Raw genomic sequence first — 21,879 nt, 5'->3', positions numbered from 1 at the left:
CTCCACTTGGTCGTGTGGCCGCAGAAGACCCTGCAGCCGGTGGCCAAATGCCACCACAGCTTGTAGCAATTGTCGTTCCATTTGTCAGGCGAATGCGGACGACACTCCTCCTCCGGGCGACAGGGCGCCTGCGCCGCCAAGAGTCCCCCGCGGGCGCCACCAAGTGCTGCGTTCCACCACGTGCCCGCCGTGTGGATCGCGTTCGGCACATGGTGGACGGCGTTCGATTCGAACATCCACTTCGACAATTGGCAACGAGCGTTCGTCACCGGGACGTTCGGGCTCCCCTTCGGATTTACAGTATCCAACGGCTAACGGGTACGACCGCACTTCGCGTGGCTTCGGCCCGGGCTCGCGTCCCTTCGGCCCCGACAGGACCTTCGTCCTCGGTCGTCCCGGAGGCTTCAGCCGCGGATTTCGGTAGCTGCATCTTCAGTTGATCAACGGCGGCGCTGTCGGCTGGTTGAAAAACGGAGGAACGCTACTCGAGTCCTGTCGCTGTTAACACGGAGAGCTCGCGTAGCTAAAAAATATATTTTACAGATTGGTATACGAGAAAGCAACTCTGTTTGGTATACGCCAACTCTTGGGTGGATATTTTTTTAAATTTTTTCTGTGCAGTGAAACTGTTCTGTTCGCGGGCCGATCGCAAATGTCGTTACGGAGTCAGTAATACCAAATGCCACACAAAGTCACAGCGAAGCGGTCAATGCGGACTTCCCAACTGGCAGGGTCCGATCGGAATGGCAGAATGCTGATTCATCTGCTCGTCTTCGTTTCGCTCACGGAAGGTAAAAGGATCGGGAGGGTATAACCACCTCCGCCTCGACGAATAGAACCCCAAGAACAATTATTCGAACCTACAGAGTGGTTAAAACAAAACCCGAACAGTGTTGGCTAGTTAAAAAAATCTCACTTTCAGCTGGGTGAAGTGTCCAAAAAGATAATTGGGCTTTAAAGTAGCACACGGCGGCAAAAGCACAAATGTGGAAACCAGATCTGTTCAGCAGTGGGCTTCTAGCCAGATCCGTTCGAAAGGGCTTATATACGCGAAGGAATATCGGGGCTCATAGAGGCTTATCAGGCCTATCGGTTCACTCCGCCTGAGTGCAGGGCCGCAATCAGTGTTGTGCATCGATGAACAGGAAACGGATGTCGGAAGGACACATTCCGGCGGGCAATTGAACGCAAACCGACTTGATAATTGTTTCGCCGTAATGCGAGTCGATTAAGCCCGCTGCTGGGGAGCGGGAAAATCGGAAAATCTGAAAATCGGAAAATCGTGCGATTAATAACTGCTGAAGACTGCTTAATGCACTGTCATGGCTACCACCCTGCCCTCCGCATTTCGCATCTCGCATTTCGCATTTCGCATTTTGCACATTGCATTGTTGCCATTGGCAATTGCCATTTGGCATTAAAACGTATAAATAACAAACAAATAAATAAATACACAAAAGACAACGGGCTACATCGAAAACTGAACACTGGCCATTCAATGGCGATTTAATTGACTCCCTTGCTGACTTCCACACACATCCGTGCTCTCGTTTTCAAAGATGATCCTTTTAATATCGCGACTCGTCCGTCGCTGCTCAATGGGATGGTACAGTTGTGGCCGATGAAAAGGACTTAATTATTTGGGTTTTAGTTGGCATAAAACAGCGCTTACGCATATTTTATTTTTTAATTGTGGATAGCAAATTGATCTTGGTGAATTGCAGCTTATTTGTACTTTTAAAAAGTGAGTTTTTTTATCGACTTGCTGTTAAATGATTCCTCAAAAAACAAATGTCATGGATTAAACATTTTTTAATTCAAAAACAAGCAAATAATTAAAGCATTCGAATAATCAAAAGGAAGTAAAATACATTAAACAAGTTGACCAATTCACTCTCGATTCGCTCGACCGTGCGCACATATTTCTCGCTTCATTTTAATTGTGTAAAATTATGTTTTCACCTCGCAGCTTCCCAAAGTTTCCCCGCTTTCCGCCGCTTTCCCTCACCTGGCCGGCGGTGATTGTTGGGCCGATTGTCTGCCTGTCGTCTGATAATTGTTAAAAATGGAGTGCCAAATGGTTCACGTCGGCGCGACAATCACAAATACTTTCCTTCCTCGCATTAAATATTTACAGCCCCGCCATAATTGTTTGCGATTCGTTCTAAACCAGTGGCCTTTGTTTTACTCCCCAGAGAATGCGGTTGACTCTGAATCGTATCATTAATTTTGATTTGCCTTGGGCTCCGCCAAATGGCTGGTGAGCCGAGCTAATTGGCAAATCACCTATTAAATGGCTTCTTGAATCGGTATCGAAGGGGCCACTACTTGTATTCGTTTAACTAACCCATTTGGGAACTGAGTTGCTAACCAATTGCACTTATCTGTCGGAAAAACACGTACCAAAGTGATCCGTTGTTCCGTAGTTAAGCCTGAGTTGATGGGAAAGCTGATGGGAAAGCCTGTGCATAAGCCTGCAGCTTTAGGTTTCTAAATCTATAACTTTACATGTGTCAATGGACCGGTTGGATAGGTGGATTGGTTGGTGTGACAAAAAGCGGGAAGGCTGACCAGAACCCATGGCATAGAGCTGATAATTATGCACGGACGTGGCCCACGCTGTCCTGGGTCCGCATAAATATTAAATACATGCAGATGTGCATATTTAAGGCACTTAAATCACGGCAAACAATAATTCCCCTGCGACGGCGGTGCGGGTGCGGCAGATGGGATGTAATGGCAGCTGATAATGATAAACATAAAAGTGAAAATAATTTTCAATTACAGCAACATTAATAACCGATAATAATCCTAAGCAAACATAATGCCAGGCGTTTGCATGTGCAACTGAGAGCTGTGTGTTTCGTGTTTGTTGCTCTGTGTGCATATCAATGATATGCAAATTAATTGCCAAATAGGACGTCGCCCGTAAGACCACCCACCGCCCACCACGCACCACCCACCACCCACCACGCACCACTTTCCGGATGTGAAATGTAAGCTAAACCGCAATATGGCCAGCGGCCGAGCGAGATAGCGCCATTAATGGCCATTTTGTACTGTCCCCCGGGTGACTTAATTGCTACCAACAACACCAACAACACCATCGCCCCCTCAGTCCATCATTTTCCATCCGCCCACATGGCCATGTACCGCCTTTGTTTTTTAAGTTGCAGCTTTCAACTCTCCCGCGCTGGATTTATTCGCGATTTTTTCGTCGGCGGTTCTTCGGCTTTTAGCGCTTGCGGTCAGCGGGAAAAGCCGCAGACGGAGTTAGTAGTAGTTTCCCCGGCAGCCGGCTGGCTGCAAGAAAAAGTTGCTCCACACCAGAAAGCGCGTCATTTGTAATTAATTATATGTGACGCCCGAGGAGGGAGATCCGAAAACGGAAGGGTAAATGCGGAGACTGAAGTTGCTCCCTGGAACGCAAGGGGATTAAAGGTCAAGTTGCAAAAGTGCGCAGCCAAATAGGTTAATGTGTTTTAAAGCCGATAAAAGGAGGCCAAACGACACCCATCCCCCTGGCGAAGGGTTACACAAACCCAGTTAAATGACTTCAAAATGTTGTATACGTGTTTAGTGGATGCAGTTTTGAGGAGCAACTAACTAAGATGAACTAAGATTTGTGATCGAATTGTGATTGTTCAAGTGTAACAATCAAACGCCACCTCACCCAAGGGCCATTGAGCAACTCGAAGATCCTTGCTAAACTTTGTCAATTAAAGGGAAACCCTTTTCAAAACAAAACAAAAAATGTCACACCAAAGTGTGAAACAGAAATCAAGACACAATTAATTGCGTGACATTTGTTAGGAACCGAAAGGGAAAAGGCCGAGAAATTTAAATTGAATTTAAGGGGATTGGCGGTAGTTCGCCGACGACGATTTGCAAAAATGCTAATTTCAATGCCAGCCGACACTCATTTGCAGGCAGCTCCTTGTTTTTCCCGCTTTTCTTTTGCTGCCCAAGTCATTTGTTTGTCTCGGAATTAAAGGCGGGACTCTCGGACCCCCTTCGATTTTGGCCTCAGTGTTCAGTTTCCAGTTTGCTGTACTCAAGTTTGCCGACTCCAGGGGCCAGGAGCCCACTCTGTTTCCCTTTTAAATTTGCCATTATCACCTATCATTGGTGCTTTGCCACTGGATTTGTGGGCCTGTCCAAGTGTGAGGCCATAAAAAACCAATGGCCAAGGAAAAGGTGACTGCGTGCAGTGAGAAAAATCGGAAGTAAGCCCTTTATTTAACTTTACATTCGGTGGATCTGATTGTCGAGCCATAGAGTGAAACCCCTTGGCTTCTGTTTCCAGTTCCGGTTGCTGTTTTTCTCGGAGTGCAGGAATCAGAAATCAGAAATCTCGTCCCCACTCTCGTTCCCATGCAGATTGGAATCTTGGCGTCTCAGTATCAGTGTCCTTGTATCTCTGCGTTGGGTGGCCTGGAGTCGCGTGGCTGCCCATTTGCCACCTGCCTCCAGCCACTGGCCACCCACACACATAAAAAGCCGAACGAAACTAATATGTTTCCCTGCTTAACTTTTGCCAATGTCCTTAGCCATAAATTTGCTTCGGCAAATCCTCATTGTCGTTGTGTGATTTAAACTTTTTCGGCCGGCGTGCGGGCCAAATGCGAAATGCGAAATGCGAAATGCGAAATGCGGAAAGGTACTTCGGGATGCGAGCCAAAAACCAAAAACTGACGAGGCTCCGAGCGGCGGAACCGAAAATTGAAATGAAGGCGGCGATTTATGGAGCGGGGGACCTGGATTTTGAGTGAGCCGGAGTCGGAAGTCGGGAGTCGGGGTTAATTGACTCCGGCTCGGTCTCGGTTTCGGTCTCCGAAAAGGACAGAAATCACAGAACAGAAACAGAAGCAGGAACGGCTGAAGGGCTCCGAGGAGTCTGACCCTCGACCAGAAGTCAGGCCAAAGTTCACAAACACTGGGGCGGCGGAGCGGTGGAGCGGTGGCAAATTCAGTGCCACTGGCAGGGGACCACCTTCTTCTTCGCCTACGACAGATTGACAAACAAGCCGCAGTCAGCCAAGCATCCAAGCAACAGCATCTGCATCTGCATCTGCATCTGCATCTGCATCTGCATCTCCATCTGTATCTCCATCTGTATCTGTATCTGTATCTCCATCTGTATCTATATCTGTATCTGCATCTGCAGTCCGCACATTGGCATTCAACTGGCCTTCGACTTTCGACCTTCGACCGAGTATTTGTCTATTATTGCGTTGCACTCAAATTGAGTCGAGCAATTAAATTTCAAACTGTCACACGGTTAATTGCAATTAACAAGGAATTTTCCATCTCGCAATTCTCGTTTGAACTCCTCAGCTGCCCTCTTATGTGATTTTAAGTGCCAAGCGATTCTTCAGCACTGCCGTACATTTGTTTCGTTAATTCGGTCATTGTTCTCCACTGACTGGCTGGAAATCGACATCGAACTCACCAGCAGATCAATAGCGCATTCAATCAACTCAATCTCGACTTAAACGCATTGCAGCAATTAATTCGCCAATGAATTTATTTGCCCGCCCAAGCCAACTTGCCGGAATACGTAGAGTATTTCTAGCTTGTGGCCGGCAAGTGGATTATCCGGATTACGAACTGTAGACGAGTGGTCGGAACTTGGCGAGTAAAGAGGAGCGGGCTCAGTTTGCATTTGGCAGGCGGCGCACAGTCACCGAAAGTGCGATAAATCATTGCCCCTGGCCAATTGAGTCAATTCAGCACATTCCTCGGCACATCTCGCCCTACAACCTACGTACACTATACATATATTCCTACACACAATATGCGTCCCGATCCCGTGCAATCCGTTCGAGAACGCCGCTGTCTATAAATATTTAAATTTCAAGTTTGCCAAAAGTTTTTTGCATGCATTACGATGATGTAGACGCCGCTGGAACGGGTAATCCGGGACATTTTCGGGCTTTTGTGGCCAGGACGGCAGTCGTGCGTGGCTGCTGCTGCTGCTGCTGTCTGCTGGTGCCCCTCGATCCGCCACGCCCCCTCCTCCCACCTCCTGTTTCGGTGGTATTATTATTTCCGTTCCACTGGGGTAGCTCGGACTCTACAGGAAGTCAATCCGCTTCTTTCAGTATTAGTTGTAGCAATTAATAACTTAAAGCAAAGAAAGTGTAATTGGTTTAGTGAAATAACTTCAACGAGTGTTCGAAACGCAGTGTTTTACTTGTGATCTGGTATCCGAAGAATGCTCATTTAGCTGAATATAAAGTGAAGAGAGTACCGCTTTAAATGGACTCCCCAGAAACAGGAAGTGTATCTCACCAGTCGCATGTTTTATTCGCCCTTCTCGATTTCTCCTTTTCCCCTTTTTACGGCCTGGAAACTTTTTTGCAGCACTTGCAAGTGAAATGTTTGATTTTCGATGATTCAATAAATTATTTATATTTGCGTGTGCCCCCCGTATTCGTAACCGTACCCTGACTCCGGACTGAGGACTCCCGACTCCGGAATCCGGACTGCGGACTGCGGACTGCGGACTGCGGACTCCCGGAGTGCCGGATGTCGATCTTCAATTAGCCGCCGCAGCTCTTTAAATTGTCTGCCGCCGGTCGTCTGGCACAGTTAAGTTGTTGGCAAGGCCGGAGTGCAGTGGGTGGATGGTGGGTGGTGGTGTAGTGCCGTGGTGGATGGTTGGACGGGTGGTTTCGGGCACATTTAAAAGCGATAAATCACGGACTTTTTGGCAGGCGCAACATGGGGGAGGAGCGGCTTTCCCCTGGTTACTGCGGGTGGTGAGGGGCGGGGGGGCCTTGGATGCGGAGCCAGTGAACCGCGCGATATCATTAACTGCAGCACACACACCGCCGCACTCTAATCCCGCTCCTTCTGGCTCCTTGCAGCGATTGGCGCCTTTCAGCCGGAGTTCGTGGAGAGCATTTCCAACGTGTCCGTGGCGGTCGGACGGGACGCCACCTTCACGTGTCACGTCCGACACTTGGGCGGCTATCGGGTGAGTCGATTGCAAGTTCGAAGTGAAAAACCCTTGCACTTCTGTTTGAATTGCATAGCACATTGCCTTTTTCCAAGCACTGTATCGCATTATAACTCGACGTTCTCCCCACTCAGGTGGGCTGGCTCAAGGCCGACACCAAGGCCATCCAGGCCATCCACGAGAACGTGATCACCCACAACCCGCGGGTCACGGTCAGCCACTTGGACCAGAACACGTGGAACCTGCACATCAAGGCGGTTTCCGAGGAGGATCGCGGTGGCTACATGTGCCAGCTCAACACGGATCCCATGAAGAGCCAGGTGAGTCGATTGAATAAGTTGCCTTGCCGTGCAGAAACAAATCACGCATACGCACTGTTGCTCGCAACATATTTAAGTAGAGCTGAAATATTTTGAGCCTTCGTAAAATTACTTCGAGGAAAATCGAGTGAATCAAATTATTACAAATTTCCCGAAAAAATATTCTCGTTTGTACGAGAGATATGATTTCCAATGCCGAAAAGTTTTATATCCAGCTTTTCGATTCGCATTTCATATTCATAACACTCGTATTTGTGCGACACCATCAGTTTTAAACGTTGTTGTGAAAATAATTCTCCCCCTTTTTTTCCAATCCATTCTTTTCATGCGGCATTAAACGGCGGAGGAAATGCGAATGCATTGAGCTGTCGTACTTGCCGTTGTTATTGTTTGTTTTTCGTTATTTTCCCATTTCCCCCGCCGAGCTGCGCATTTTCCACCCACTTGTTCTTCTGCTTGTTGGGGAAAAGAAAGCGCAGCAAATCGAAAGCGAAAACTATGCGAGTTCGGGGCAAGGAAAATGCTGGGGCATATAAATTGGCAGCATCATGTACGCACACACGTATAAATTGCGCTCGGGTGTGTGTGTACTTGTGTGCGTGTGTCCTGTCCGCTCACACGTACACTTGTGTGTCCAGCGAAGTGAAGTTTATGGTGCCAATAAAATGTATTTCATGCTTCCTTAATTTTTATTTGTACTTTTACGCTTTTCACAACAACAACAACAACAATAGCAGCAGCTAGAAGGAGCAGGGTCAAAGTGCACCATCCTGCCGCCCCTTCCACCCACCCAATAACCACTCCCCCTCCCCCTCCCCCTCCCCCTCCAGCAGAACTATTTACCTTGGCTTAGTTCATCCTTAGTTTATTCGACATCACTTCGCTCTGCCCGCCAGTCACCATATAAAACACTTTGCCGTTACTCCTGCTTTACGAGCCACTTGCATAATCAGCGAATTTTCGCCAAGTGTACACAGGGAGAATTTCGTTTCCGTTTCGGCTCCCTTTAATTCCAACTCTCATTAAAATGCTTTAAACTATCCACCTCCTTCCATGAGCTACTTAGCTGGGTACACTACTCTTCTATTTAATTTTTAAACGCAATTTCTCGATTTCTGTGAAGAACGAAACTCAAACGAATAGCTAGGTTTTTTCTTTCCGTGCACACCAGTGTGCACTTCTCCCCTACGATTTGTGATAATTTAAGTAAGTGAAATGAAGTCCGCTGCGTGCTAATGTTTCGGCCGGCTTCCTTCTTATTATTAATAAACTTTTTGTCGCTCCTTGCAGATCGGCTTTCTGGACGTCGTCATTCCGCCGGACTTCATCAGCGAGGACACTTCATCCGACGTGATTGTTCCGGAGGGCAGCTCCGTGCGTCTGACATGTCGGTGAGTATGTACCGTGTTTGAAGTCTTTAAACAGAAGAGATCTCATCTGATGGTCCCTTCCAGCGATTATTACCCAGTGTGTTGGGAAGGGACCAGACTAGATAGTTTTTACCTTCGGTCTAACGGCATTAAAGTCGGATTCGAGCGGGAAATTCGGCTTACATGTTGAGTGTTAAATGTGGAATGGCAGTTTTCCTTGACTCTCATTTTCCTTCGGTGTAGTAACGCCAACAAATTAAGTGACACTTCATTTCTCTTGATTTAGCACCGAAACTCCGAAGCTCGGCGGCTACCCTGCGATCGATGCGAATGGGTATGCCCGTTCCAAGGACCGAAGAGACTTGGCTTAGTGCTCTGTAATTCTGTAATTTCTTTGGCAGGCAATCTAATCTAATGTCGTCGAGCCAATTTCAAGGGGTACCACTGGCATTAGGCATTAGGCATTAGGGTATTACCGAAAAGAGTCTCTAATTTGTGCTCGGCTTTCGACGGGTGGTTTGGCGGCTGATTTATGGACTTGACCGCAACCACGAAGTGTTGCTCCTTTTTTTTTTTAACGATTTAACCGCAAAATGATGAAACGTCGGCGATAAGCGAGCTTTCCCGCTTTTCCATGTGTGGATGTGCGAGTGTGGAAAGCTATTAGAGGGCTGTCCGCGAATTTCCTCCGTTGTTTTGTGTTTGTTTTTAATGCCACTTAGTGCAAATCCCTTAAAGCGAATCCCCCTTCCCTTCGGCGCTGCGAGCATTAAGAGCCCCGGCTAATAAACTTTAACGGAATTTAACTCTTGCCGCTGAGGGCTGGCAAATAATTGCGAAACTACGCACTAGCGCTATTGAACTTGCAGATAAAAATAATAGCACATATACCTGCCCTTCAAGCTGCCGCTTGCCTGGGAGATTTAAAGCGATTTCCAGAGAGGCCATTCAGCCATTCAGCCATTTAGCATGAGTTGTCGGCCAGCACAAATTAACTTTGTCTGCCCGTCCATGGGCCTTGTAAATTGCACTCAGTGGCCAGAGAGGAGGGGCTGTCTTGGCCCGACTAAACACGGCCAAGGAACTGCCGCTGACTGCTAACTCTGCTAGCTGTTGGCCCCCAGTCGCCATTGTGTTGGCCATGTGGATGCGGATGCGGATGTGTCTGTGTGCAGGCGCTTTTCTTTTTAGCCATTTTGCATCTGTTTGCGGCATCATAAAAATTTACCACACCCGTGTCTGGTGTTCGCTGCTGAACAACTGCTGTCTTAACACGCATTTCTCCTCGACATACCCACCAATTCGCTTTCGCAGAGGGGTATATTGGCTCTCCGCACTGCTTTCGTATTGGGCTTTAAAATACTTTCACATTTCCCCGCAGACTTTCCCACTGGCAGGAGTGCAACCCACGGAGTGCTTTCCAAATTATTTGTTGTACGTAAAGCTTGATGAAGGAGACTCCTGTCGTCGATTAGGCGATCACACAAACTCCGCCGGCGCCTGCTGGCTCCGAGAGATTCCCTTTCCTTTCTGGTCCTCCGCCCTGCTCCTCCGGTCTGTCTCTGAATTGCATAAAACTTTTTGCTCCACTCGGGCACTCCACAATGGAGCCCTCGGCTGAAGCGTCGTCATATTAAATTTAATAAGCCACTGAACTTGAATATTTTCCATTTGGCATCTCGGCACTTTCGTTTTGGTATTTACCCTCCCATCGAGGGGGCGTGGCAGTTTGTTTGCGGATGCCCAAATGCCTTTCGATCACCTGCGTTTCGAGGGAGGGTTTGGGGTGAAAGTTCAAAGGTAAATGGTAAACGGGCAACTGAACTCAATGGGAAATGCATACGAATACGTACTTGTGTGCCTCAAAAGTATCTTCTAAGATGATTAAGCTCCCACATGACCTACGAAGTGTATCCCTTTGGCATCTTTTCAGGGCACGTGGATACCCGGAACCGATTGTCACCTGGCGGCGCGAGGACGGCAACGAGATCGTCCTGAAGGACAACGTGGGCACCAAGACCCTGGGTGAGTAGTTGGCGGTCCGTCAGTGGTTCTGCGGATGGAACTGTATGTGTTTTTCATCCCGCAGCCCCCTCCTTCCGCGGCGAGGTGCTGAAGCTGTCAAAGATCTCGAGGAACGAGATGGGCTCCTACCTGTGCATCGCCTCCAACGGAGTGCCCCCATCGGTTTCGAAGCGCATCTCCCTCAGCATTCACTGTGAGTACTCGCCCCCCTTCCGGCACTGCGCCATTAATTAGGAGCGCCCGAGGTCGGTCAACTCTCTTCCAGTCCCCTGGTCCCACCTCCTTCCCCTTCCTCTTCCCCTTCCCCTTCCCATCTGCCTCATCCTCATCCCCACACCCGTCCCGTCGCCATTATCAGCATCAGTCAACCAGCTCGGTTTGCGCCACGTCAGCTGTGGCATTTGTCTTACATTAAAGGCACACGTTGCGAAAATGTGGGGTACTTAGTTAGTGATTTATCCGTTCCCAACATACTCTACTGCAGCAAAAAGTACAGCCCTGCCACTCAGAAAAAAACATCCAAACAAAGTTCGTGAAGCTGATCTATTTAGTTATCTCGATTTTGTAATTTTTATTCCCCTTGAAAAACGTGGATTCATTTTCCCTGGTGTACTGGGAGTCCACTCTGTCCGGAAGTCTTACCTGCAGTCCGGCTGTCCGGCAGAAGTTGCGGGGAAATGCGGGAGCGGTCTGCTAAAAGGCAAGCGGCAGAAGACAGAAGACATAAGGCAACCGGCCACTGTGCTCCCTGTTCCGTGCTAACTCGATTGTCCTTGCTGTAATCCGTTCAAATCCTGTCACTGATACCGGGCATTACCTGCTCCGACTCCGACTGCTTGTTGTTCTTTTTCTGCGAGCACTCCGGGCTGGGTGGGCCACAGCTTTTTTGTCAAACTGTCTGCAGCACGTGCGGCTCCTCCCCCCACCCCTCGCTTTTCCGACCATTTCCCGGAGCCCTCCTCCATTGCTTCGCCTTCGCCATCGCCACTTTTGACTCTGCTGCCATGTGGCAGTTCACTCAATCATCAGGGCAGGCGAGGGGGCGTGGCAGCTTTGTGTGTGCGCCTTCGGTGGCGCTGCGTTTGTTTGTCCCCGCCGCTTCAACACCTATTTGTTTTTGCCTCGTTTGCCACCGGCGTGTTGCACCAGCGCCCGCCTTCGAGCCAGTCGCCGAAATCACGCCTTCTAACATTTTGACATTGTGTTAATGCGGTCTTCAAGTGGCATTGTGTCCATGTGTCGCTCCCTACCCGCCTGGAGAGAAGTGGGAAAGCTGTAAAGGGAAATGGCAGGGGAATCCCATTTCGATGTCCGAAAACCTTCGATTAAAATATACAACCTCCGCGGCGCTGCTCTTTTTAAGCATCTGTTGCGTGGCGGAAGGTGCAGAATCGCGTATTTGAGGAGTACGCACCCGCTTTGTGGGGCAAGTTCCCCTCTGCCCCCAGGGCATCGCCGTACTCGGCACTCGACTCCCCCTCCCCTCGAGTTCAACTTCTGGGGCCGCTTGTCAGCAGGAGGCACTCGCTGGAAAGCAGTTATCTTCGAGGAGCAGCCGAGGTGCAAGTCCGGGAAAACTTTTGATCAACTCGAGAGGCGCACTCGCTCCCATTTCCACCCATTTCCCCCCATTCACCGCTCACCGCTCAACGTTTCCGCTGCGTGTTTACTTTTCCCGTTGCCATTTCGCAGTAACTTCCTTGCAATTTGTTTACCAAAGAGTTGCTAGCTGCTCCCCTCCCGAGAACTTCTGGCGGAGTCAGTTCGGCGCGGAGATGGCTCAGTTGCAGATGGATCTGGGCTGCTGCGCGTGGCTGATAAGGGTACACGGCCACAAACGGGGCAGTAGTTGGTGCAAGGAAGCATTCGCATTGCTATTCGATGAGTGTATTCAAAACAAAACACAAGTAGAAATCCCAGATTTTTGTGGCAGTGCAGCGGCAAGCTCTTCCGTTGCACCGAACTTTCCGTTCGCCGGCCTGCGAGGCGCTTCCCCTAATTAGCAGCACCTGGAGGATGTGCAACAGGAACAGGAACAGGTGGCGCATCCCGCCGCGTCTTGCCACATCCCGCGAGCAACATGTGTGCCACGTGCAACACTCGCAACCCGTTCGTCTTTAACCAGCCCGGAATTCCGCCTTCATCTGGCTTCATTTCACTCTTGGTCGCGAGGCACGTTTGTTCAGTGCCTGCCACGCCTCCTTTTCCTTTGGGTCCTTTTCCATGGGTCGCAAATCCAGCAATACGGCAAAAATCACGTACGTGCGAAAGCCACCAAAAAAGCCGAAAAAGTAAATGAAACCAGAGGACTTCACCACTTCTCTTGGAGATCCGCTTTTCAGCGCATAAAACAACAGCTTTTTAACTTCTCGTTACGGGATGAAAAAAGAGGTCTAATCCAAATGCTGTTTTATATGTGTAGGTGTGGAGCGTTATCACATTGCTATTGTATGCAATAGTTCTCTAGTTCATCTAAAAACAGAACTACATATCATTTATAAGGCACCGTTTATAACAGAAGCTGAAATTGCCGTTCGATTGTTCGAGGCTTCCTTTAAAGGAAGCCCAACTGGGGCTGGCTGGGGAAATTCCAGAACCCCCATCCACTTTGCGATGCGATTCGCAACCGGAGGAGTTGGGCCAACACCTATGCCGATGAGACGCACTGTACGCCTGTACGACTAGCAGCTTACAGCACGCACGAGTCCAGACTTTTTGTCACCTTCGCTTCGAGCAACTCGAGCTCTCCGAAAACAATTGCCCGGAATGCAAGTCTGCAGCTGCAGATTGCTGGGAAAGCGTTGGGGAAAACTGTTGGGGCGGCAGGTGGCGGGGGGGAGTGAGGGGATCAAGTGGATGAGGGGATTGAGGGGGGACAGGAGTGGCAGCAGCTGACGACGTCATTAGTGCATATTTGTGGCTTTGTTTGCCGCAAAACGGAGCGAGCTGCAGAGCGAGAGCACCTGACCAAATGGCTGAATGGCCGAATGGCTGGATGGCCCAAAGGTGAAAGGTGAAAGGTTGAAAGGTGGCCGTTGGCCAGCCAGGAACATGCTCAGAATAATCATTGCAAAATTGCAAATCGTCCAGCGAAAGTGCCGAGGGACTGCAGGTCCTTTATCCGGCATAAATGCACTGAGGATAGACCCGAAATGTGGCAGCTTCCAGCTTGCCTCCCTGCACCCCCTTTGCCCCACCCCCTTTGCCCCCCGCTCCACATGTAGATTAAAGCAGGGGCAGTCGACCAGCACGTCAGCCGGCCCGAAGCCTCCTCAAACCTCAACGGACAGCGGCAGCTGAGCTTGGTGCACGTGGCAAAAACGAGTGTGTGGTGTCCGCAGACCTTCGGAGTTTGCAACGTAAGAGTTTCCCTGCCTGGCGGTTGGAAAATACTTAAAGTTCGTTATTTCGAAATTAGTTCTTACCAGAATACTATACATGGCATTGGACTGCGGTATTCCCCGATCAATATTCGGATTAGTTAATTCTTTTAAATGGTATCTCTTGCTATTTAACACCTCTTTGAGTCCTTGTGAGAGTGCATTGATATGGTTGTTTTCCTTTAAAGGCGATGTTTGACAGTTGAAATATTTGCTAAGCCAAAGCTAAGCAAGCCTTTCCTCGGCGATAATTGTCAGCAGCTAATAACTCGTGTTCGGGTTGTAAAGCCCAGAAAGCAAAGTCGCCCGCCCGGTTTGTTTTACATGCGTAAATAAATGAAAATGAAGTTTAAGAGGGCAAACCACAAGCGGCATTAGAGATAGTTGATGGCTAAGACAGAACGCAGTCGGCCATGGAAATCAATTAAAATCCTCCGGCTGGGAAAGTCCTGCGCCAGGACGATGCACGGAGTCGCTCGCCGAAGGACCTGCAATCAACTATCAATGCAGAGGGACGCAGGGAAATGGGAGGAGACAAAGCTGCAAGCTGTAAGCTGCGGGGAGTTTCGGGGTTCGGGGTTCAGAGTCTCTGTCCTCTGGCAGGTTTTACAAAACCACCAATTTCGGTCAGGCCCTTTACCCATCCCTCCCATCGCTCCTCCTGACCATCCCCCAGGGAGCCAGTCTAAGTGACAATAAATACGAATAGGAGAGTTCGGCCATCGGCAAAGAGTTGCCAGTGCAGCGTCCGACGCTCTCTGCCTGAACTGCATTCTGATGAGTCCTGGAAAATGAGTGCGGAAAATGGGGAGCGCACACCATTAAATTATGCCACACTCAATTGGCCTTCGAGTGCTCCAGCCGACTTTTGTGCTGCCCCCACAGGGAGTGTATTTTGTATGCCTGATTCGTACACCACGGACCAAAGGTCCTTTTATCTCAGGTATTGGATCTTCTGGCCTTTACGTCCTTAAAGTTGCTCCTGTCTTTGGGAAAACACAGTTGCAACTGCAACTGCAGTGCACTCTCCATGTCAGATTGGCGTATTTAATTCATAAACTCGTTAACGTAAAATATAATTCCATTTAGATAGAATGGCGGTAAAAAAAACTACAAAATATACAGAGAACGTGGCAACAAACTGTCTTCCAGTGGAGTGTTCTTTTCGGGGCGAACCCGAGGGGTTCTTCTGATTCCAACTAATTTCCCTCCACGAGGTAACCGTCATCCTGCTCCCCGCCAGTCATCGGTGCCCCGTTCCGAATGCTCCGTTTGTCGTCCTTGCGGCCACGCCCCTTCTTCAGGGACTTGACCGTGAGGCCCAGGACCACGCAGGCCACGGTGGCCGCGCCCACGCACATGAGCGCCTTGTGGGCGGGGCGCAGGTTGCCCAAGTTGTTCCCCAGGCTTCCCAGGTGGCCGAGTGCTCCCAGACCGCTGGGCGAGAACGGCGGCAGGAGACCCAGTTGGTCGGTCAGGTTGGCCAGGAACTTTGAGTAGTCCGACATCGTAAGGAGCTGGAAGAATAAATCAATTTGTTAACAGAGGATCTTAATATTTGGGGAGTTCTTTCATGGAAGAAGAGCATGTATCCTTTCTTCCCTTTTATCAGTGATCAACGTACTGGTACTTGTTTCGTCATGGCTTTGTGGCCTCTCTAAACCAACCTTAACGCCAACCTAAGCCAATTTGATGGCCGATCGGCTGGCAACATTTATTTTATTTGAGCACCTCGTACCTTCCATCCTACCATCCCCCTCTCATCCGGCGCCACTCTCGCCACTTTCGTTGCAGTTCATCCGGTCATCCAAGTGCCGAATCAATTAGTCGGCGCACCACTTGGCACTGATGTCCAAATCGAGTGTCACGTCGAGGCCTCGCCCAAATCAATTAACTACTGGATTAAGGACACGGGTAAGTGTGTGCAGTGGGGCTCGAGACCCGTCCGTCCGTCGTCCCCCGATATATACGAGTATATATGTACATATGTGTGCACGAATGTGTGTGTGTGTGTGTGTGTGTGTGTGTGTGCGTGTATACCCTGTGGCATCCGTGTGGCAGATGGGTACATACATCTATGCAGATGTCGGGCTCAGGGGCCGAACGCATCATTACTCCAACATCGATTCGAATCGAATCGAAGCGAATCGCTTGGCATTGTCATTAGTCAGTTGTCAGATTGCGGCACGTTCGCTTGTTGCAGGTGGTGCAGTTTGCCAGTGCGGCAGTGTGGCGACTGTCGAGGATACCCATGCCCCAAAGTACACAGCCGTCCAGGGCTTAATCAGACTTTTTCCTACTCCTGTCAGCGCTCTGCAAATATTACCTGTGTGTTACCTACCTGTGCCATGTGAATTTACCCAGCACCCCCAAATGCCACTTTGCAAGCAGCGATCTTTGATGATGTTCACTCACCGAACGACAGAAGATCTTCTTCGCTTAGTTTCACTGCTGAATTTCCCTAAGGAAATAGTTCACGTTTTAATTCGGTTTTGAACGAACTGAACTGATTGTGATGTTGATCCGCAGGGGAAAATGAAATGAATGAGTGAATGCCTTGCCCAAAAGTCTGACATTTGCCGGGTCCGAGTTCACAGCTTGCTTTGTATTGCTGGCTTTATACCTCTCTCTTTGTCCCCTTAGGAGAGATGATTGTGACCTCGATCAAGTACCATGTGCAGGAGAGCTCGCAGTCGATGTACGAGACCAAGATGTCGATGATAGTCAGGAAGTTCCAGAAGGACGACGTCGGCTCCTATCGCTGCATAGCCAAGAACTCCCTGGGCGAGGTCGACAGCAGCATCCGTTTGTACGGTGAGTCATCCACTGCCGCCACATCATCCGCATCATCCGTAAATCGCGGGGCCTACAGCGGGGGGGAAGGGCAGGAGCCTTAGCCACTGTCCCCAGTTCAGGAGTGAACGAACACCCGAATGATAAACTCACATCATTCGCCGGCTCTGCCACTCGTCTGACCTCCGCTGTGGCGCCGCAAGTCGCGAATCCGCGAAATGGGGCGAACGCGAATTTGCACCTTTGTTTCAATTACATTTTCTCATTCGCTCCTTTGTGCTTCCGCCGTTTTTTGCGCTGCTTTCAGAAATCCCCGGACCGAATCGTAATAAAAATCCGCTGAACGGCGGCGGGAAGGGAGGCGCCGGGGGCGGCGGGGCGGGCGGAAGCCTGGATGCGGATGCCAACGACATTTTGAAGCAGAAACAGCAAGTCAAAGTCACCTACCAGCCGGAGGACGAGGAGCTGCAGTACGGCTCCGCCGAGGACTTCGAGGCGGAGGGCGGCGAGGGCGGCGGGCTGACGCCGTTATCGCCGCACGTTTACTACACCAACGGCAATAAACCGGCCACACATAAGCCAGGCGGCTCCGGCGGCAATCAGCACCAGCATCAGCAGCACCACCACCACCACCACCACCAGCAGCACGGGGGTGGCGGCTCAGTGGGCGGGCCGGTGGGCGGCGGGGCGGGGTCGCTGGGTGGCGAGCTGGGCGGCATCACCCGCAAGCCGCCGCCCTACTTCGGCGGCAACACGGAGGTGCGCGGCCCCATCGACAACAACGAAATCAGCTCCGGCTCCGGCGACTCGCGGCTGGGGCATCGGGGTCACCACCTGCCCCTGCTCCTCAGCCTCCTCCTCTTCCTGCTCCTGCCCCGGAGTTGGCACTGCCGCCAGGTGGCCTCAATGCTGCTCAGCCTCTTATAATACGCAGCCTGATGGACTCACCGACATTGGCATCGGCATCAGCATCAGCACACTTAGCAACAAACTCAACAACACATCGTCGCAACGAAGGAATAGGATTCCACAATAAGGCAATCATCCACAACAGGTTGCAGTGTGAGATACCCAGTGAAAGGGTGTTGGGAACACTTTCAGTAAAAAAAAACGCGAATGGCGTACTATTACCTACCAAACACCACACAACATTTCCACACAACATTTCCACACAACAATTCCACACAACATTTCCACCAACAGTTTCAACAACACTTTCACCCGCATCGAACAACATATATTGCAAGGAGGAAATTCACTAACAGGTTTGTATTAAGCAGTCCAAGGGACTCTACTAAACTTTAGCGAAAAAAAAAACAGATACCACAAACGTTTTAGAGTGTGAGAGTCCGAGGGACCGAGCATTCGCGAACACTGTCACCAAATTTCAACAACACCTTCACCAACAGTCTCTCAGGCAATCAGAGTCAGAGAGACCCACACAAACATGTTGTAGTAGTAAATGTTAAATTGTTTATAACAGAATCGAAAAAGCAGGGATGGTGTTGGGAGGCATCCGTATTTAGTGAATGTATTTAACGCAGGAATTTTAGTGTTACCGAAACATTTGTAAGGGGGTTGCACTGTTAAGTAATCTCGTCTAAAAGTTAAGGGTACCCAAGGGCATTTACTGTCTGTCGAGCTATGAACGAAACTCGCGTCGAAAGATCCTTTTCTCCGACGCATTTTTACTGGGGAGTAAAACTTGAGATTTATCATCTAGTTGTCGAGTCAACAACTTCCGCTTCATTCGTTAGTAATCAACCCTTGCCAGCTTCGGCTGACTTTTTCATTAAAATTTTGGCGGCTGACACACCTTTCGCCGATTTCCAATTTCCCAAACCGATTTGTACAGCCTTCGAAGGGTCAATTAAAATGAAAAAGTCCGCAAAAACAAAGGAAAACTTATTCGATTTATACAAAAATGATTTCTTGTGCTTTTTGTTCGTTCTTCGTTAATGTGGGCTACTTTTTGCTGATTTCTGTTCATTTGTTCATTTGTTCATTTGTTCATTTTAACTTTGATTGACATTGGCAGGGGACACGAAAAGGTGTGGGGTTATGATAAATGGACCTCGAGCCCTTTTCTAATTTATTTTTCGGCAGCATTCCCAATTGCTCTCCTGCTGCGCCTTTAAAAATAATTAAATTGCTAATTTTTATGCAAATTATTCGCACACAAGCCGCGAGCTTAACCCCTGTCTTCCTTTAACCCCTGTTTCAACAACTAGTTCTTGGTGTTTGCCGAAACTTTCGAGTTATTTTCGTTTTATTTTTCAAGACGATGCAGTGGAGTGTTTCTGTTTTTGTTTTTGTTTGTGGCAACGTCTTGTCTTTGCAGCTGGGTGTGCGAGTGTGTGTGGGCGTGCGTGTGTGTATTTTTTTTGAAAGTGTGTTTGGCAGCTGTGGGGCACAAGTTGTGGACACAGAAAACTCTCGGCTCCCATCTGCGTTGCATTTGCTTTTGATGAATTACTTGCATGTCAGTTAACCACACACATATCACACACACACCCACACCCACACACACAGACACGCACAAACACACTCACACACACACAGCCACGTTTTTAATGAAATGAAAACTTTTTGGCAAAGTGAATTTCATTGTAAGCAGCGACCCACCCCGAAGAACCCAAAACAATCCTCTGCCAGAACTTAAAACTAAAATAAAAAACCAAGGCAGCTACAAATATACAAAACCGCCAAAAGCTGCCACTGATGATGATAATAAGACGCTGACAACCGCAGCAACAGCAACACCAACAACAGCAACAACACGAACACAGCGGCAGCAACAGCAACAGCAGCAGCAACAACAACCCAAGAACAAGTCGCTGAAGGGAGGGGGCCTCGGAGGGTTAAGGGGGCCAAGCTGCGGGGGTGTTTTGGCCACGTTGACACAAGTGTTTCAAATTACACAGACTGCGAAGAAAAGGAAGCCAAGCAGCAACGTACAACATCGAAAACTAGTCAACCGGCAGCAACACTTTTCCTGATGTTGCAACTTGCAAGGTTCCTCTGCACTGTGTGCCATGGTGTTGCTGCTGCTGTTGCAGCTCCTGCTGCCACTGTCCATCGGTGATTTTGCTGCAGCTCGTGTTAATGTTGATGTTGCTTGTTCGACAGCCACCTCATGTTGCAGCAGGCAGAGCCCCGCCAAACATTTCGGGCTCCCTTTAAGCTGCAAAGGAGTGCTGCTCCCAAAGGACTGCCTATGTACCTATTAAAGAGTGTTCCTTTTCCCAAACATCCAATCGCCCTTTGTGGTCTTTAACATACTCGTCTACCCGCAACACCGTCGTGCTGGCTACGGTAATGTTGGGCCAAGCATTTCAGTTGTTTCTGCACTCCGGCTCCACTGCAGTTCATGCCACTTGAGCTAATTCTAAGGCTGGTGTCGCCGCGGGGTGTTGCTGCTGCTCACATCGCTTGTGCTGCAACTCCTCTTGTTGTTATCTGTGGTGGCTGCTGCTGCTGCTGCTGCTGCCACTGCCACACTTTCTGCCTTTAAAATCGCGCATCCTTTGTTGTCCTTTGTTGTACTGCGTAAATAGCACAAGAAGTATAAACACACAACAGCAATAATGTCGGGCCAACATGCGCACAGAACAATCACAGAGGAGGAAATATGAGATGACTTAATTATTTTCAATTTAAATTTGAACAGCACCATACTATATATTTAGTTATCAAGTTTCATTTTCCCTATTTATCTCTAACTAAAAACTTGTTTTTGATATTATTTGTTGGTGATTTTAAAAAGATTTCTTGCAAATAGTTTTTTTGCCAGTGCACATATGCATTTTGCTGCTTATGATTGTTATGGAGTCGCAGATTGAGTTGTTTTTTTTGGGGCTTTTCACGACACTTGTAATCAAGTTTTACCCGCCCATTGGTGTGTGTGTGTGTGTGCGTGTGCGTGTGAGTGGTGCCTCTTTCTCTGTCTCTGTCTTTCCGAGTGTTGCATACTTCTTTGGGCGGAGGAGAGCGAGAAGACGCGCCTAATTGCTCTATTTGATGCCTTCAAATTGTATTTTAATTTCGCATTTCCCTTTTTATCATTCCTCCCACTGTGACTGCTGTCTTTAAGTTGCTTTTGTTTCGTGAGTGGAAATGGAATGGAAAGCGAGGAGAAAATAGCTGTTCTTGCGACTAAAAGTCGCTTCAATCTCTGGTCGAAAAACGTTTTCGAAGCTGTTTGAACTCGTTAATATCCATGTTCTTCAGTTGCTTGTTTCGGAGTATTCAGTGTTGACTTTAAAATCTTCCTTTCCCTTATATTATTTTATTCGTTTAAATTTGTCATCATACTATATTATTTGGTGTGTTTTTAAATAATGATGATTTTTGTAAAAATTCTTCTGGTAACCAGTAGTAATTTATTTTCCGTGAGGGCACTTCTTGGCCATCCTTGGACTAAGTTGTATTTCTGGTCCGCCTCACCCTCGTCATAATTCTGAAGCCATTCTTTCGGCGTACTTTTTCCAACCGCCTTTGTTTTACTGCGGCTTATTGTGTTGTGCAGTGTGGCGAACTTGTATCTATTTAAATTTTGTGTGTGGCAACATGTTTATTTTATAACCCGAAGGCAAGAGGAAAATGCAGGGGGAGCTCGGGAGTTTGCTCATGTTTGACGGAAGTTTAATTGAATACACCGCTTACTTGGTGGTGGGCCGGTGGACAGGGGCTTGGGAAGGGACCCCAAGCAGGAGAGGGGGAAGGGGCGGGGGCAGAGACAGGGGCACTGGGGAAACGGTACTTGTGTGCGTGTGCGTGTGCGTGTGTTGGCCGCAAAACGTTTTCCGCATTTTCCGGGGAGAAGGCGGGACAGCAGATCGCTAAAACAAATGGCAATCAAGTTGAATTGTTACACACACTAAGGCAAAGGGAGTGGGGGGGCAGAGGGATAATACGTTGTGGAAAATGCGAGCAAAATATGGGGGAAATATGAGCAAAATAAGAGCGGAGCCTGTCAGCCGCTGGCTGAAATTTACTCAACTTTTTTGATTTAATAATGAAATGAG

General features: G+C 48.8%; 2 protein-coding genes across 2 annotated transcripts; one reads left to right on the top strand and one right to left on the bottom strand.

Annotated features, from left to right (window-relative positions):
- The first annotated feature begins 620 nt into the window (after positions 1 to 620).
- LOC108097318 (lachesin) lies at positions 621 to 21,506 on the top strand. Its single transcript, XM_017199538.2, has 9 exons — positions 621 to 791; positions 6,873 to 6,982; positions 7,099 to 7,284; positions 8,575 to 8,675; positions 10,588 to 10,679; positions 10,744 to 10,872; positions 15,854 to 15,973; positions 16,703 to 16,873; positions 17,160 to 21,506. Exons 1-9 carry the CDS (start codon positions 680 to 682, stop codon positions 17,777 to 17,779), a joined length of 1,641 nt encoding a protein of 546 aa, XP_017055027.1. The 5' UTR covers positions 621 to 679; the 3' UTR covers positions 17,780 to 21,506.
- Positions 15,093 to 16,587, bottom strand: LOC108097319. Its single transcript, XM_017199539.1, has 2 exons — positions 16,475 to 16,587; positions 15,093 to 15,576 (listed from the first exon to the last, which is right to left on the bottom strand). Exon 2 carries the CDS (start codon positions 15,565 to 15,567, stop codon positions 15,259 to 15,261), a length of 309 nt encoding a protein of 102 aa, XP_017055028.1. The 5' UTR covers positions 15,568 to 15,576; positions 16,475 to 16,587; the 3' UTR covers positions 15,093 to 15,258.
- Positions 21,507 to 21,879: the final 373 nt, after the last annotated feature.

Source organism: Drosophila ficusphila, unplaced genomic scaffold (assembly GCF_018152265.1).
Source record: "Drosophila ficusphila isolate 14025-0441.05 unplaced genomic scaffold, ASM1815226v1 contig_198, whole genome shotgun sequence".
Classification (NCBI taxonomy): Eukaryota; Metazoa; Arthropoda; class Insecta; order Diptera; family Drosophilidae; genus Drosophila; species Drosophila ficusphila.
Note: the sequence above shows the minus strand (reverse complement) of the source record. Positions and strands in the feature narration are given on the sequence as shown.

What these genes read in the sequence shown, in the direction of transcription:
- LOC108097318 (XM_017199538.2), top strand. Translation starts at nt 680, where the DNA reads ATGCCACACAAAGTCACAGCGAAGCGGTCAATGCGGACTTCCCAACTG. An exon ending in CGGATCCCATGAAGAGCCAG is followed by an intron (nt 7,285 to 8,574) that starts GTGAGTCGATTG and finishes CGCTCCTTGCAG; the next exon opens with ATCGGCTTTCTGGACGTCGT. An exon ending in CGTGGGCACCAAGACCCTGG is followed by an intron (nt 10,680 to 10,743) that starts GTGAGTAGTTGG and finishes TTCATCCCGCAG; the next exon opens with CCCCCTCCTTCCGCGGCGAG.
- LOC108097319 (XM_017199539.1), bottom strand. Translation starts at nt 15,567, where the DNA reads ATGTCGGACTACTCAAAGTTCCTGGCCAACCTGACCGACCAACTGGGT.